At 40.4% G+C, this 14,663-nt stretch overlaps 1 protein-coding gene across 2 annotated transcripts in view; it reads left to right on the forward strand.

Annotated features, from left to right (window-relative positions):
* The window catches only part of si:dkeyp-97b10.3 (uncharacterized), a 30,281-nt gene extending 16,240 nt beyond the window's left edge, over nucleotides 1-14,041 (forward strand). For both annotated transcript variants that reach the window (XM_087851019.1, XM_006795321.3), the window contains exons 2-17: nucleotides 503-534; nucleotides 3,095-3,127; nucleotides 4,339-4,410; nucleotides 4,938-4,967; nucleotides 5,138-5,173; nucleotides 5,558-5,599; nucleotides 5,694-5,743; nucleotides 6,718-6,770; nucleotides 6,860-7,086; nucleotides 7,211-7,464; nucleotides 8,924-9,049; nucleotides 9,738-9,873; nucleotides 10,001-10,048; nucleotides 10,145-10,216; nucleotides 10,364-10,651; nucleotides 12,778-14,041. In XM_087851019.1, the coding sequence (XP_087707145.1) occupies nucleotides 503-534; nucleotides 3,095-3,127; nucleotides 4,339-4,410; nucleotides 4,938-4,967; nucleotides 5,138-5,173; nucleotides 5,558-5,599; nucleotides 5,694-5,743; nucleotides 6,718-6,770; nucleotides 6,860-7,086; nucleotides 7,211-7,464; nucleotides 8,924-9,049; nucleotides 9,738-9,873; nucleotides 10,001-10,048; nucleotides 10,145-10,216; nucleotides 10,364-10,651; nucleotides 12,778-12,806 (1,528 nt within the window). In that variant the 3' untranslated portion in view covers nucleotides 12,807-14,041. The remainder of the gene's footprint in view (nucleotides 1-502; nucleotides 535-3,094; nucleotides 3,128-4,338; nucleotides 4,411-4,937; nucleotides 4,968-5,137; nucleotides 5,174-5,557; nucleotides 5,600-5,693; nucleotides 5,744-6,717; nucleotides 6,771-6,859; nucleotides 7,087-7,210; nucleotides 7,465-8,923; nucleotides 9,050-9,737; nucleotides 9,874-10,000; nucleotides 10,049-10,144; nucleotides 10,217-10,363; nucleotides 10,652-12,777) is intronic.
* The last annotated feature ends 622 nt before the right edge of the window (nucleotides 14,042-14,663 follow it).

Raw genomic sequence — 14,663 nt, forward strand, 5'->3', positions numbered from 1 at the left:
AGTCTTTTGTTTGTATTTGATAAAACTTGTCATGTGCATAAAAATGTGTAGGACAAAGTAACAAAGAGCTTAAACTCAATAATTAGCCAGCTAACATTGTATGATTATAATATCACACAATGGCCCTGAAAATAGACAGCCATATTTACGCTCTGCTTGATGCTGTCTTATGATAAAGCCATAAATGAAAAGAGTCCAACCTGAGTTGTTGAATGGGAAACAGACCCAGCCTGTATGTTTCCTCAGCTCTTTCCTTTGCTATCAACAGCTTTTGAGAAAAGGGAGTTACGTGTGAAAGTGTGATGCAGGCCGTTTAGCCACACACTTCCTCTTTGACTGATTTACTCAGCCGTACAGAAAAGGAGAAGTACCAGCTACTGCGTGATCCTGCAGCTGCACAATTTTTAAAAACAAAAATAAATAAAAAAGCACTTTGAATCTTACACAAGGAGAATTCTGTTTGATTTATATTTGTCTGAATGTTATCTCTTCTGCCTTACAGAGACGGCGATATCCCCGCACCTGAGAACAAAGGTAAACACCAGCCGGTTCATTGCTTTCCTGCCCCCTCTCTTTCAGCAGCTCTTCATGTTTTCATTTTCTCTGAGCTCTCAGTTGTTCTCTTGCTATTTGAAAAGTGTGCATCCTCGTCTATTTATCACTTCTTGTATTTTGTTTTACTCGTCCTTTCGTTATATTTTCCCAGCTGGCTCACCTTTCCTGTTTGCTGTCCTTGTTTCCATATCATTTGCATGAAAGGCTTGCAAGCTGCTGCTTCATGATTTGAATCTCTTGTAACACCGTATGCAAAAGTTACGCTATTACCTTGAGATCTGGTGACTGTGGAGGCCATTTCAGTACAGCGAACTCACAGTCATGTTTAATTGACCAGTGTGAGATAATTTGAGCTTTTTAATATGGAGAAAAAAGGTTCACTGTGGTCATAAAGGGATGGTCACCAACCAGGAAAATGTTACACCTGCCAGACCTGTTGATGCCAGGCAGGATGGATCCATGCTTTCATCTTGTTTTTGCCCTACCTGACCCTGCCATCTGAATGTAACAGCAGAATGCAAGACTTATCGGACCAGGCAATGTTTGTCCAATCCGGTGTTCTAAGCTAACAGGGAGATGATGCTGCAGCCCATTTTGCATTCAGATAGCTCGAGTGTATCGAGGTGCAAAAAGCAGTGAGGGCATTCTCCTCTAACCTCTGACATCAACAGGGCATTTTCAGCCAGAGGACTGCTGCTCGCTGGATATTTTCCCCTTCTTTGGATCCTTCTCTGTAAACCCTAGAGATGGTTATGTGAGGAAAACCCCAGAAGATCAGCAGTTTCTGAAAAACTACTCCATGTTTAAAACCACGTACATCGCCTTTTTTCCTAGTTCCGATGCCCAGTTTGAATTTCAGCAGGTTATCCTGAACGTGTCTACGTGCCTAGATGTTGACTTGTTGTCAGGCTGATTGTGGTTACAAGCGATTCAACAGGTGTACTTAAAAAAGTGGCCAGCGAGTGTATGTTACCATTCTGATATCAGGTACACTGTAAATCGATGTCAGTCAGCTGGATTGGATATCAGATTTCCAGTGTTTGGTAGTTTAGTCTTATTTAAAGTAGGATAAATGTATATTTAGATTCACTAAATATCTACAGTCTTTGAAATAATATTTCCAAAACGGGAATTCCAATATGGATCTGACAAAGCTGACTTATTTTGATAGCTTTAAATCTACTGGTGGAGTAATGAGTCAGTTAATAAGTCACAAAAAGAACCCATTAACCTCTTTGTTTTTTTTCTGTATTATGGTTTTCAGCCAGCAGATGGCAGCCAACACCTTTCAATACTAACCAAATCCTTGAGGCTGCACACAGCCTCTAGCACTCTCTGCATATTTGTGATTGCATCTGCATGTGTGCATCTGTGCGGGCACTTGCTCTCCACCTCGTTTGTCAGCCTGATGAAGGGAAGCAGCCATGCCCAAACAACAAAGAAGAGGGATGCCCGCTGGCTCAGCTGCGAGACAGCAGCAGCAGCAACAGCTGCAGTGAATGAGATGGGCCATAGGAGGCATATGAGGACAAGGGAGGGAGGCATGGAGAAGAGAGTGCAGGGAGAGGTGAGGCAGACGAATTGAGCAAAGTGAGACAGAGAGATTGATGAGGGAGGCGCTGTGAGCGGAGCTGCAAAGACAGCATCTGCTTGTTAGTCTAAGATAAAACTCTCTGGGCCAGATGAGGAGGGGCTCCATCCATTAGCCAGCCTGGCGCTCGGCCACATGGCCCGGTCCACGGACAGTCAGTGCTGCTGGGAAGAGAGAAGCAGCAGCAGTTCCTCTGGACCCCATCTACGTAAATGTGCCAGAATGTTAATGCATTGCACTTATCACAGGCTTGTTCACGGGGTGCTGCGGTTCAGCTGCCGTGAATGACGCATCTATAAAAAACTGCTGGTGTACTTCAGCCCTGCTCAGGGCTTTTTGGTGACTAATATGAATGAAGCCTCATAAAGAACCACACACTGCACGAACCTAGAAGTAAACTAAAACTGGAGGTTTCTCACTGGGGCTGCACCTGTTCTAATTCTGTACTTATTTTTGTGATGCATCACATGCTTCACTCTAGTTTTTTTTCTTTGTTCTGACTTTTAAACCATGTGAGTGTTGAGCGCTTGAGGCTTACTTTCTCTTAAATAAGCGTTTTACTTTGTGGGGGAAGTAGAAGAAGAAACGGTTTGAATAATTTAGCTTTCCCTCGATTTACATACTATTGGTTGTTTCTGTTTTTACTGCAGAATTATGGTTGCTTTTCTGGTTAATGGAAAACAACAGCAGCTTTTTTCTCTCTGACAGCTGTCAGGGTCCTGGGTAGTATGACTAAAGAGGGGGTTGATTATCAAACCATTTAAAGTATTCTAGTTTCCGTAGTAGTGATGATGCCATAATGACAATCACAATGACATATGTATAGTAGTGAGTAATAAAATTGAGGGAAATAAATGTTTTTGGATTTTCTCACATTTTGAAATTATTGCATCAGATTTTCCTAAATAACCAGCAGCCGTCTCAACGTTTTCTCTAATCTGTTTACAGATAATCTGGCAGAAAATGACAGCAGCGGTTCAGGTAAGCACAAATATCGCACTGTGCAAAAGTCTTGAGCCACCCCTCATTTCTTTATATTTTGTTTACAAAATTGGAAATGGGTTCAGCAATTTATTGCAACGTTCAAGCACACATGGAAATACTACATTTGAGGCAAAAATAGAGTTGAAAGTCAGTATTTGGGACAACCAGCTTTATTCTTCAACACAGCCTGAACTCTCTGACCCAGCTTTCTTGTAATTCCTTCAAGTAGTGTTCAGGAATATTTCTTCACGCTTCTCGAAGGACATCCAAAGCTCTTCTTTGGCTCTGGGGGGGCCAGTCCATGACTGATGCTGGTTTCACTCTGTGTTTTTCTATCCACGTTTGCTTTTACTACACTGGCCTGTATATGTTTCATTGTCAAGCTGCGCCCAGTCAGACTCTTTCCAGATGGCATAGCATGGTGGATCAAAGTCTGATGATACTTTTCTGCTTTTGTAATTCCATCAATTTTGGCAAAAATCCCCTATGACAGCATCTCTTCTGTTCACATGATGATTTAAACCAAATATTTCAAATTTTGTTTTCTCTATTGCCCTTGCAGTTCTTGTGTAATTTAGCACACCCCAAGTTTTTCTTCCTGTTTCCCCTTTCTTAAGTATTTTTTCTTATTTCTTAAGGACGTGACTTTCAGATATAGTTAATCCGCTATAGATGCTTTTCTAGCTCTGCCACTTCTTTTGGTCAGTTTCCTCATATTTTTTTTAAGTACGTCATGATGAAATATGTCAAATCTTTGGCTAATAGCTCTTTGAGAATCACCTTGCTGGTGCAAAATACTGTTGTATGTCCGCTGAACCGTGTAAACATTTTTTTTGTAGATTCACCTAAAGGGATGGTACAACATTGTGGCTGCCTGCTAGTGACAAAGGTCCTAAATATGCAATTTAAAAATTGGTTGTAGCAAACAAAAACCTTCTTCTGAAAATAAAGTTAGAAAACTAGAGTGAAAATTAGGTCTTTTAGATCTTTGATAGACTTTCAGAAAGCCAGGAGAACCGTCGCCAAAGACCGCTTTAAAAAGACTAGACAGCCTGGCTCCCTGGAAGCAATATAAAAAGAAATAAGTGGTGCTCAAGCCTTTTTCCACAGCACTGTATGTTTAGCCAGCTGTGGCATGAATCTCTTTTATTTTTTTATTAAAGATAAATTCTTTTAACACATACTCTGCACATCGATTTGTTGAACAGAAAACACAGGAACATCCACCGATGAGAGCTCAGAGGACGAAGACAACAATTCAGAGGAGGATGAGGCTTATGGTGAGAACCACATTTTCATAACTTGATGAAATAATTTTTCTTTTTGGAAAGGACGATGAGAAAAATCACACTCTTGTTTTCCTTGGTAATATGAAGATCCAGACAGCAAGTGTCACCTTTGCTTTGGATAGATTTAAACACCTTTTTTTTATTCTTCCAGCTCCTCTAAAACTCGTTAAGTGACACGTTGTTTAATCTGAATAAAACTGTTGCTAAGATGACACTCTGGGGCAGTGACGTACTGAAGTTTTGTCATCAGGTGGGGGGAAAAAACCCAAGATAAATTGTTATAATTAGTGAGTTTCACAGGTGCTGTGGGCAGAGTTGGTTTTGACCTTTCCCTGCTTCTGCCCTTTGTGCTAAGTTAACGAGCTGCTGGTGGTACTTTTTATATTAGGCGTTGTTTGTAAAGTGCCGATTTTTCTCAGAGATGTCCCAGAGATGTGCAGAGATGTGCTGCAAAACGTTGAACTATTTCCATTAATATTCCTGCTTCTTCTTTTCCTTATCATTTAATCTTTCAACAGGAGGCACTGAGAGGGATGGAGAAGAGGAAGGTAAGATCTGTTTGACTCACCAGAGTCACGACTCCTCGTGTTGCCGCTGATCAAATGAATGAGTTTAAAGTCAACAGAAGTGACTGTTTGAGGCATTGTATTCTGATGTGTTGCATTTTGGTTTCAAGAGTTTTCTATAAATCCTTCAATTTGCTTTGTTTCCTATCCAGAGAATGAAGAAGCCCATGAAGAAGACTCTATAAACAGTAAGACACACCAGGAAATAAACTCTTATTTTGCTTGTTTGTGTACATGTAGATGTTCGTGCCTGCTTGTAGGAGCTGCCTAAACCTTAGCGATGACTCCGTAGTCTATGGTCACAACTGTGTTTTACTGGCAGTAGTACTACATAATTATGTCACAAATATCAGATTCAGCTGGCTTTTTAATTAAGGAATCAAAACTAAAATGTAACTGAACACACTCCACCCTCTCGCAAACATCCACACACTCGCGTACACACACACACACACACACCCTGGGACTGGCTGTAAAATTTGTTTGTGGGATATCTCAGAGGCTTAAAATTGGATTTCAGCCTGCAAGATTCTCATGTGATAGTTGCTGATCAGAATTCATTTACCTCACAGAGGCAGGTGCTGGACCTGAAGCAGGGGTGTTAAATGGGAAAGGTAAGCCCATGCCAAGTAATGCGCTACGCTGCACTCATGATAGTGTTGCCCGGCTCATGAATAACCTCCCGTTTGTTGCCATGTATGCTGACAGATGAGAGGCCCTTCAAGTCATGCTGTGAAAAATGCAAAGCCGTCCAACAGGTGAGCTCAGAAACCAGGTGCTATCTGACAAAATGCGATTTTACAGCTACCGTTTAACTTCGTCTGACCCTTAATTCTGTCTTCATCACAGGGTTACACTCTGAACAAAGTTCAACACAGCCAGGCTTTCTGTGCATTAGCTGGCTCGACAAAACCTGAAACCCCTGTTAGAGATAACGGGTGTCAAGGCGGCAGTTATCAGATTAAGCTTCAGGCCTGAAAACAGGATTGTTTCACGGGTCATATCACTCTTTTTCCACACAAAATTACCCCAGGAGTGCAGCCCACTCCAATCAGAAATATTATCAGATGATGATAAAATGGTTATTAAAAATCTTTAAAGAATATAAAAATATGGCCGTTAAACACTGTAAACACTTTTGAAAATAAGACAGAGATTAAAGCTGCAGAAAATCCTTAATCTTGGGATTTATCACACATCCCTGAAAACGCTCCCTGTGCTGTTTCTTTGTAAGGTGACGGCTACACATTAGACCTCTGAAACTTAAAGCTTATTGTTCCAAAGCCTAATAATGGAGACGTGGAGATGGCTTTAGTTTGTCGGCAGATCAAAGTGAAATTAGTTTTATCGATCGAACGTGTTTTCTCTGTTTTAGTAGCTACATTAAAACATTTTCTGCATCACCAAACTAACACATGCACATTCCTGTGGAAATGAGACACACGGTTTGTACTTTATTCAGTAGTTTTTAAATCATTCTGTGAGAAGAGAAGAATCAGTCTAAACTTGGCACTTTCAGCTGATTTTAAACCCAAACTCTGCTGTTGACCAGGTTATATTCGGCATAAGTTACCACGGTGTTTTAGCTGGAAAAAAAATCCACTTTTATGACACAGAAAACTCTGATTTTAAGCTTGAGACGGCTTGCTAAGCCATTAATCTCGCTTTGTAGCACACTCTTTTACCTGTTTCTGTCCTTACTGTGTGCTTTGCTGTTGTTTGCTTTTCACAGAGCCATGGCAGTGAGCTCGTTACCCCGAAGAGACTGTCCAAGGGGCGGTTGCAGTAAGTGGAACATTGTCTCCATGCATCATGCTCACGTTTATTTTGTTCTGATTGCTCAGCATCACTGACTCTGTGTTTGTGTCTTTCAGGGTGCAGCTAGAAGAAGAGGGCACATATGAGTGTTCGGTCACTGGTCTGGTTTTTGAAGCGTCCGAGCGCGTTCTTGTGCGGTACTCTGTCTTATCCTGGTCCAAGTTTGGCGCCTTTCTACATGACTCCTGGAAGTTTGCTGGACCCATCTTCAATGTGGACACAGTCAATAAGGACGCGTCTGTCCTCAAGTCCATCCAGTTCCCACACTCCATCTGCCTTGCTCGTAAGCTCGTAGGGCATTCACCCAGCACATTTACGCTGTGTCAATGAAGCAAGAGTTCTGACTCGGTACAACAATAACTACTCAGTTTAAATGTGAAATGTTGTTTTTCTGTCTTATACCACAGATACTGACAATGACATGACATTCAGTGTCCTGCACATAAAGGGCAACCGTCCAGTCATTGAGCCTACAGTGGATCACTCAGGGAGCCACGTTAAGTGGAATGTGACGTCCCTATCGCCCGTTGGTCCCATCATTCAGACGAGCCAAGCTGTAGAGCACCATGGGGTGGTTCTGGTCTACAAGCAGCTCACCCTTGACAACAACAGCTACAGCTTCCACGTTTATCTGGGCACAAACAGTGCATCTGACATCAAGGTAAGTGGTGTTTTTCAAAAAAGATCTCCAACCAGCTCTGTTTTGGTTGTCAGTAGACTTGCGGTGTATTTCCAAACCTGACATATGGTTTTGGAAATTTGGTCAAATTTAACCAAACCCTCCTCGGGTTTCAGGATCCTGTTTTCTTTCTCTTTCTCTGTCTTCATTTCCACAACATCCAGTTAGAGCACACTTCTTTGAAACGGGGATTGGCAATTGTTAATGACGCGATTTAAAAAAAGTGCCTTGTTTATTTTCATTCTTAAAAGTGTAACTGGGATTCAGCACTTCTTCCCCCCCCAGTATCTGTTTCTGTTCCATAACGAAATACTGCAGTTACCTTGCACTAACGCAGCATGCACATGGTTACACAAGGTTATTTTCTGATCATGCCTGACCACGAACACACATGTTTAAAAAAATGCACATGTTAAACCCAGACGACTGAGGACAGTAATCAGTTTCACATTTATAGAAAATGCATATGTATGTGTGTGTGTGTGTGTGTAGATATAAAACCGTTAACTGCCCACTTTTAGAAGAACACGACCGGCCGACGCTTTGACCGACTTCTCATGATGTTTCTCTTAGAGTGAAAAGTAAATTCTGGGTTTCAATTGAGGAATTTTTTTTTCATTGAGTAGAGTTCAAAAATAAAACTGCAGCAAAAATACCTTCGTTGCAGGAGCAGCACACAGAAATATTCCATTCATGAGACCATCAAAAGTCTCCTTGTGTTTTTCAGTCACGGCCACGTCTTTCTGGACGAAACTCCAGAAAAATACCTCACCATTGAAATTTTGTAGAAATTTGTTCGAAATGTAGCTTCCACTTTTTGTTAATTAGTCACACTACCAACAGCTTCAATGGTGCAGATTTCCAGGATTTTGTATTTCAGCTACAATTTGTGCTACCGGCCTTAGTAAACCACCTGTCATTTAGTTATTTACAGTGAAGCGCAGGGTTTGTGCAGGGAAATGATTCGAGTATTCATCTTCTTAAAACAAAGAGTCATATCAAAATGAAAGAAAAATGTCAGTGGCCAAAATAGTGTTTGCGTTACTGTAAGTGTACCATGTAAATATGACGGCTACATGACATTAAAGCTGTAAAGCTGTTGGTTTTTTTTTTTCATTTTTTTAAAAAAAAACTTGAACTACTGAACTCACTCAGGAAGTGTTTGTGGTTTTGTGAGCATGTGTGTTTGTTTTTGAGGATGTTGCTGGTGAATAGTCATTCATTTATTATAACCTAAAAAAAAGGGCTATTTCTAAAAATGCATTGATTATTTTTTTCCCCGTATGATGTCTTTTTTTCCATTGCTGCTGTTTTCCCGTCGCTCTGTCCTACCGTCATTCACCGTGAACTCTGAGTCCTTATGAGACGCCCTCAGTTTAGTAACTTCTCTGTCATCGTTGCCTACAAACTGAACACTCTGCTATGTTTTTTTTTAAACTAGGATATAAAGAATCAGGTGCGGGGCTACAAGACTCGCTACATTGAAATAGTAAAGCCTCCCACGTGCAAGCTGGACGAGGGAACGTATCGTCTCCTGAGCGAGCCGGAGGGAGACATCAAACCTCAGGTGTGTGTCTCTCAACAAATCTGCAATTTACGTGGATCAAAAAGCAAAAACCTTACACGTCTTAAATTTGGGCTTTCAATGCGATCTCCTTGTGCACCTCAGGGCGGCTTCCAGCACTGCTGCTATTTTTTGATTGCTCAGTGTTAGTCACATTCTGTCCACGTTCAGCCAGCAAGGCAAGCTGGATCTTTTCCTCCTTGGTGTAAAAATGGTGACTCTAATACGAAATCTTATTTTTTGGAGAAGAAGACTCACTCACTTCATCATATGTTCTCCCTCAGATACTTGAGGAGATTCGAATGGCATTAGAGTTTGCAATGACAAATTTACAACAAACAACCTGATGAATATCTGGGTGGCTAAAAGAAAGACAAACATGTTCCTGTCCTGTGGATTTTTTAACTAGAAAATGCTACTTGGTCTGTTGGCCATAGCTGGAAACCCAGCTTTCATTATCTTTGCTAATCCACGACGGGAAAGTCTCGCCAGGCTGACAGTGAAGTTTGATGTCTGCACAAGACACATTGGTTAGAACTGGACTTCCACAGAAAGATCTAAAAATAGCAGGAGAACTAGAAGTAGTTCAGACTCGTCCAAAGGTGCTTTTTGATTTGATCTCATTTATAAGATTTTGCTTTTGTATTTCACTGACTACACAGCTAAGTTGTGGCTGTGTGTCTCTGTACAGGAACTGAAATTCACCCTTGCAGTCACTAAGATGAAGGGCTACTTTGAGGCTTTCTTTGAGCAGCACCCTCCATTTAAATTGTCTCTCATAGAGATTAACACTGAGGAGACTGTATGGTCTGCTACCATCAGAGAAGGTACCGGTGCATGAGTCTTACTTTGGAGACACTTTTGTCTTTTGGGAATTTGTGTTTATGTTGACCGAAAACCGAATAAACCAAAAAGGATTCAATGGTCCACGTCCATCTTTTGCTCTTCCCTTAGGTGACTGTGTGGATAACACTGAGAAGAAGCCGAGGAAAAGGACAAACAGTATGCTGGCTCTTTCACTTTTTTGTAATCCGATTAGACTTTAGCACGTTTTTAGCTTGAAAACATTAACTGATGGTATATCTGTCTCTGAAATAGGCAGACAGAGAAGCAGCAGCCCCTCAGAAGACGAACTAGCCTTTAAAAGAACTCGAATGCAAGACGAGCCAGGTATCTTTAAGTGTCTGACTGTGATTTCAGCAAAACTTCATGAACAACTTTATGGCCAAGTCAACAGTTCATACCTGAACTATTCCAGATATGCCTAAAGTCTTACTAAAAATAAATACCCATGTGTTTATGTGCATCTTTCTCCAGATGGAGTGAAAACAGCGGTTACTCAGGGCCAGGACATGTCAGAGAAGCAGCTGCTACAGGTGGCCAAGCGGCTCGGGAAGGAGTGGAAACAGGTGGCTATCTTTCTAGATGTTACCTCCAAGGAGCTGGATAATATCCAGACAGCAGAGACAGATGTGACCATGCAGAAGTTGAAGATGCTGTTGATGTGGAAGAACAGGAATTCCGGAGAAGCCACGGCTAGGAATCTTTTGGAAAGTGTGAAGGAGCTGGATGACTTGCCAAATGAGGTTCATCAGACATTACAAGGTACAACACTGCAAACCTAAACAATTTAAGATGGTGATGAATGCTCGTGAAAAGCAGGCATGTAAAAGTCAACCAATCAAATTGTTGTTAGATGGAAAATCAAAATGATCAACCTACAGAGGGCTGAATTCAGGGACACCCCAAAAATCAAAGTAAAAAAATAATCCAGCAGACTAGTCTGTGTTACCAAAATTCTATTGAGGAAGTAGTTTGTATGACCCACACATGCTTGGTATCCTAAGGGATCTTTTCCCATATCTGGACTAGGGCATCACTGAACACCTGAGAGGTGCTCGATTGGATTTAGTCAGGCAGCATGGCAGCGAGTCAGGGGTATCAATGCATTCATCCTCCAGGAACCACCTACATAGTCTCTCCACGTGTGACCGGGCTGCAGGAGGAAGCCAGTACCCACTGCACAAGTCTAGGGTGTGACAATACGATTCAAGGAATTCATCCTGATATCTAACTGCAGTCATTGTGCCGTTGCCTAACCTGCAGAGGTTTGTGCGTCTCTCAGACCATCACTGACCCACCACCAAACCGGTTAACAGGTAACTGAACGATGTTAAAAGCAGCATAACTTTCTCCACGGCTTCTCCAGCCTCTCTCACACGTGCTCAGGGTAAGCTTGCTAAATAAGAGTCTCCTGGAATCTCCTCCATGCTCTTGAGACTCTGCCGGTCAATTGCAAAGGCACGTATTGACGTGCTGGGTCTAGGTATGGCCAACTGCTACCAGTGGTGACACTGACCGTAGCCGAATACAAAACTAGTGAAAAAACAGTCAGAAAAGATGAGGAGGGAAAAAATGCGAGTGTCCTCAACCTGTAAAACATTCCTGTTTTATGGGTTGTCTCATTGTTCCTCCTCTTGCAACACCTGTTGTTTATTTCATCAACACCAAAGCAGCTCAAACCGATTAACAACACCCTCTGCTGATTAACTGACCAGGACAAAATCCCAGAACTTTAACTGACTTGATGCTTTGCTCAGATTAAAAAGTGTTCCTTTTCATTTTTTAGAGCAGTGTGTACAAATAGCTATCTGTACAGGCTCATGTAGAATCTGTACAAAAGGGACAAGCCTTTTGTTATCAGTATGCATAAGCTGGTAATGTTTGAGCAAGCTTCGGTTGCATGCAGATAAACAGTCCTTTCCACGGAGCACAAAAGATGGATTCCATTTGAGAAAATGCGTCAGATAACCATCAGCTATTGCCTGCTGACGATTTATCTTGTTTTTCTGCATTAGTCAAACAAATATTAGCTGATGGAAAGGAAAATCTTAGTCCAGATATCCCCTGGATGCACCAAAAGCCCAGAAAAATACAGTACTAGTGAGATGACATATTTTATTTGATGTATTTTTGTAGGCTAACCCTGGGACTGAGGACCACACCTGGTTCCCTTTGAAAACAAACAAACAAAAAAAACAGTGGGACTTTTCCACTTCGTGGATAATTGCAGAACAAAACTGGGAAATAAAAGGTTATGACTGTACGTGTTTCATTCAGCAAGACAATCTTGACCAATTCTTGTACTTTTATGTGTTTTGGGTTTTTTCTTTTAGTATATTTTTACTTTTTAATAGGTGTAAATAATTAAAATCTTTTACCAAATGCAAGTTTGCGATCCTTGGAGAAAAGTAAAATGCTAACATCGGAGTTTATAGCTTAGGCATGTTCAGTGTGATGACATGAACGTCTGAAGGATCATGAAACCGCTTGTTAACGAACAACTTTTACTCTAAAACAAACTGTAAAAATACTCCAAGCTTCTGTTAGTCACTGACTTTATTTCAGGCATCTAACTGAAAAACTGCTCTAAAACCCATCACGGTTAGGACAAGGGAACCTGAAATACAAAAGGCTCATTTCCAGGAACCGTAGAATGGGACTGGCTCCCAGAGGCCAACTCATCAGAGTAGTTGTGTTTGCGATGAGCTGAAACTTCTTGCTACTTACCTAAATAAAGTATGCATGACAATCCCACCGATTCTATGTACTGCAGTACAAATGTTACTGTCTCAGCAGCTCTTTAACTCTTTAGGTGAAGAGCACTGAAAATTCAAACTCAAAGGATGGTACAGAATCTTAATTCATTATTTGTTGTTTGTTGTTTTCAGATATGATGGTTAACGAAGCGGTAAAGTGAAAGGGAAAATGAAAGTGAATTCCATCACTCTTGGATATCATCGGCGGGAAGAAACGATCTCAGGACGGGATCTCAGGAACGCAACAGAGCAGAGTTAACGTCTCCCTTCAGTTTGCATTTCTCTTTGAATATTTTCTAGATATGAAACTGATTTGTTTATAGTTCTGCATTTCATAAAAAGGAATCATTTTGTTTCCCTTCTTTAGTTCAGCTGTAGGTTTCTTGGGTTCTGTGGTGAGTACAGAACCGACTGTGCTGTATCTAAGGATACAGAAGTAAATTAGCTTACCTTTATTTTTAAGCAGGTAAAAAAAATGACCAGTAGAGGCGTAGAGGTCATTGAGATGTTTAGTAGCTAATTATGTAGCCAGTAACAGATGTAAATGTTTGGTGCTGCAGTGTTGAAACTGCAAAGACATCTGGAAAAATCCATCCATTTGTGTGTGTTCTTTCACTTTTGAATGTTGGGCTTGTGGGAATTTTTATAAAACAATTAGGCATTATGTCACGTGGACGTGAAAATGACTGTCCACAGAATTACAGACTGAACTATGAAACTAGTTTGTGTTTTTATAAACTTGTCCGCACTATTTCCTGTAAATAGATTCCATTTCATTGTCACTCATGTTTTTTTAAAGCCAGTTATGTCTGTTTTTTGTCTACATGTCCTTTATTTGATGCGATAACCGTGACTCTGTAAAACAGCTGTGCACGAGGACCAGAAAATGATGCTGATTTTGTTTAACTGGGAATTACGTCCTGCCCTCCGGAGGCTTGAATGCATTTCTTTTCTTTCTTTTTTTTGTTTTTTTTTCCCTAAATGTGTAATCTTTATGAAAAACAAAAATGCAGCATGTTGGGATTCAGGGATAAATTTAGGTGTTTTACCTGTGTGAGTGCAGCTAAAACTAAGCAAAGTATATTTGAATTCAGTTTTTTGAGGATTATTTCACAGATCTAGACCTCAGGTATGATTAAGTACAATAAAATCAGCAGGAACAGCTGTGGAAATCTTTCAGGTACCAATTGCAAATGTTTTTGTAAACATTATTTGAGAAAACCACAATGTTTCAGTAAGAGAAAAGGGTTGTTTCCTTAAAAGAAAAATACCACTAACAGTCCAATTTATCCCTGTTACAAATGTTTGTTGTTGTTGTTGTTGTTGTTGTTGTTTTTTCCTTTTTCTTTTTAAATCATGTCAGAATCTCTCCAAAGACTTTTCATAAAACAAGTGAAATCACTGTTTGTTTCATCATTTTAAGGAAAGTGATCCGAATTCACACCAAAACAGAATAGTTCCTGCTTTTGATCATGTCTCACCAAGTTTCAGCTGCTTAGTTTTTACGTAATATTATTAGAATGTTGTTCAAATAAAAGGAAACAAATCAGATTATGAAGAACTGAATACTGTGGAAAACAAAATCATCTGTCGTTTAAGGGTAGGATTCGAGCTCGAGACAAAAATCAAAGTTAAGATTGTTTAGGTGTTCCCTTCATTTACTTTTTGTATATTTTGAAACAGGCAGTAGCCTTGGCAGAAGAGATGAAATAACGAAGCGCTATTGACTGAAGGAAACAACCGAAAGTCTCCTACATGTTTCTTTTTTACTTCATTTCTTAACTTCTAACTGATGGTGAACAGTTTCAATCAAAATCACTTCAACTTTGATGCTTGATAACAAAATACTTTATTTAAATAACAATAAATAACACAACTGGAGATCAAATAAATAAATAGATGCAATAAATAAATAAATAAAATAATTCAAATAATTTGAACATTCTTCAGCACTTACTGAATGAAGATACTGGAGTTGAACCAGCTAGCTTATGCCTGAGTAAACTTCCTTCAGTGCA

The sequence above is a fragment of the Neolamprologus brichardi genome, chromosome 14 (assembly GCF_056152115.1).
Source record: "Neolamprologus brichardi isolate AB-2024 chromosome 14, ASM5615211v1, whole genome shotgun sequence".
Classification (NCBI taxonomy): domain Eukaryota; kingdom Metazoa; phylum Chordata; class Actinopteri; order Cichliformes; family Cichlidae; genus Neolamprologus; species Neolamprologus brichardi.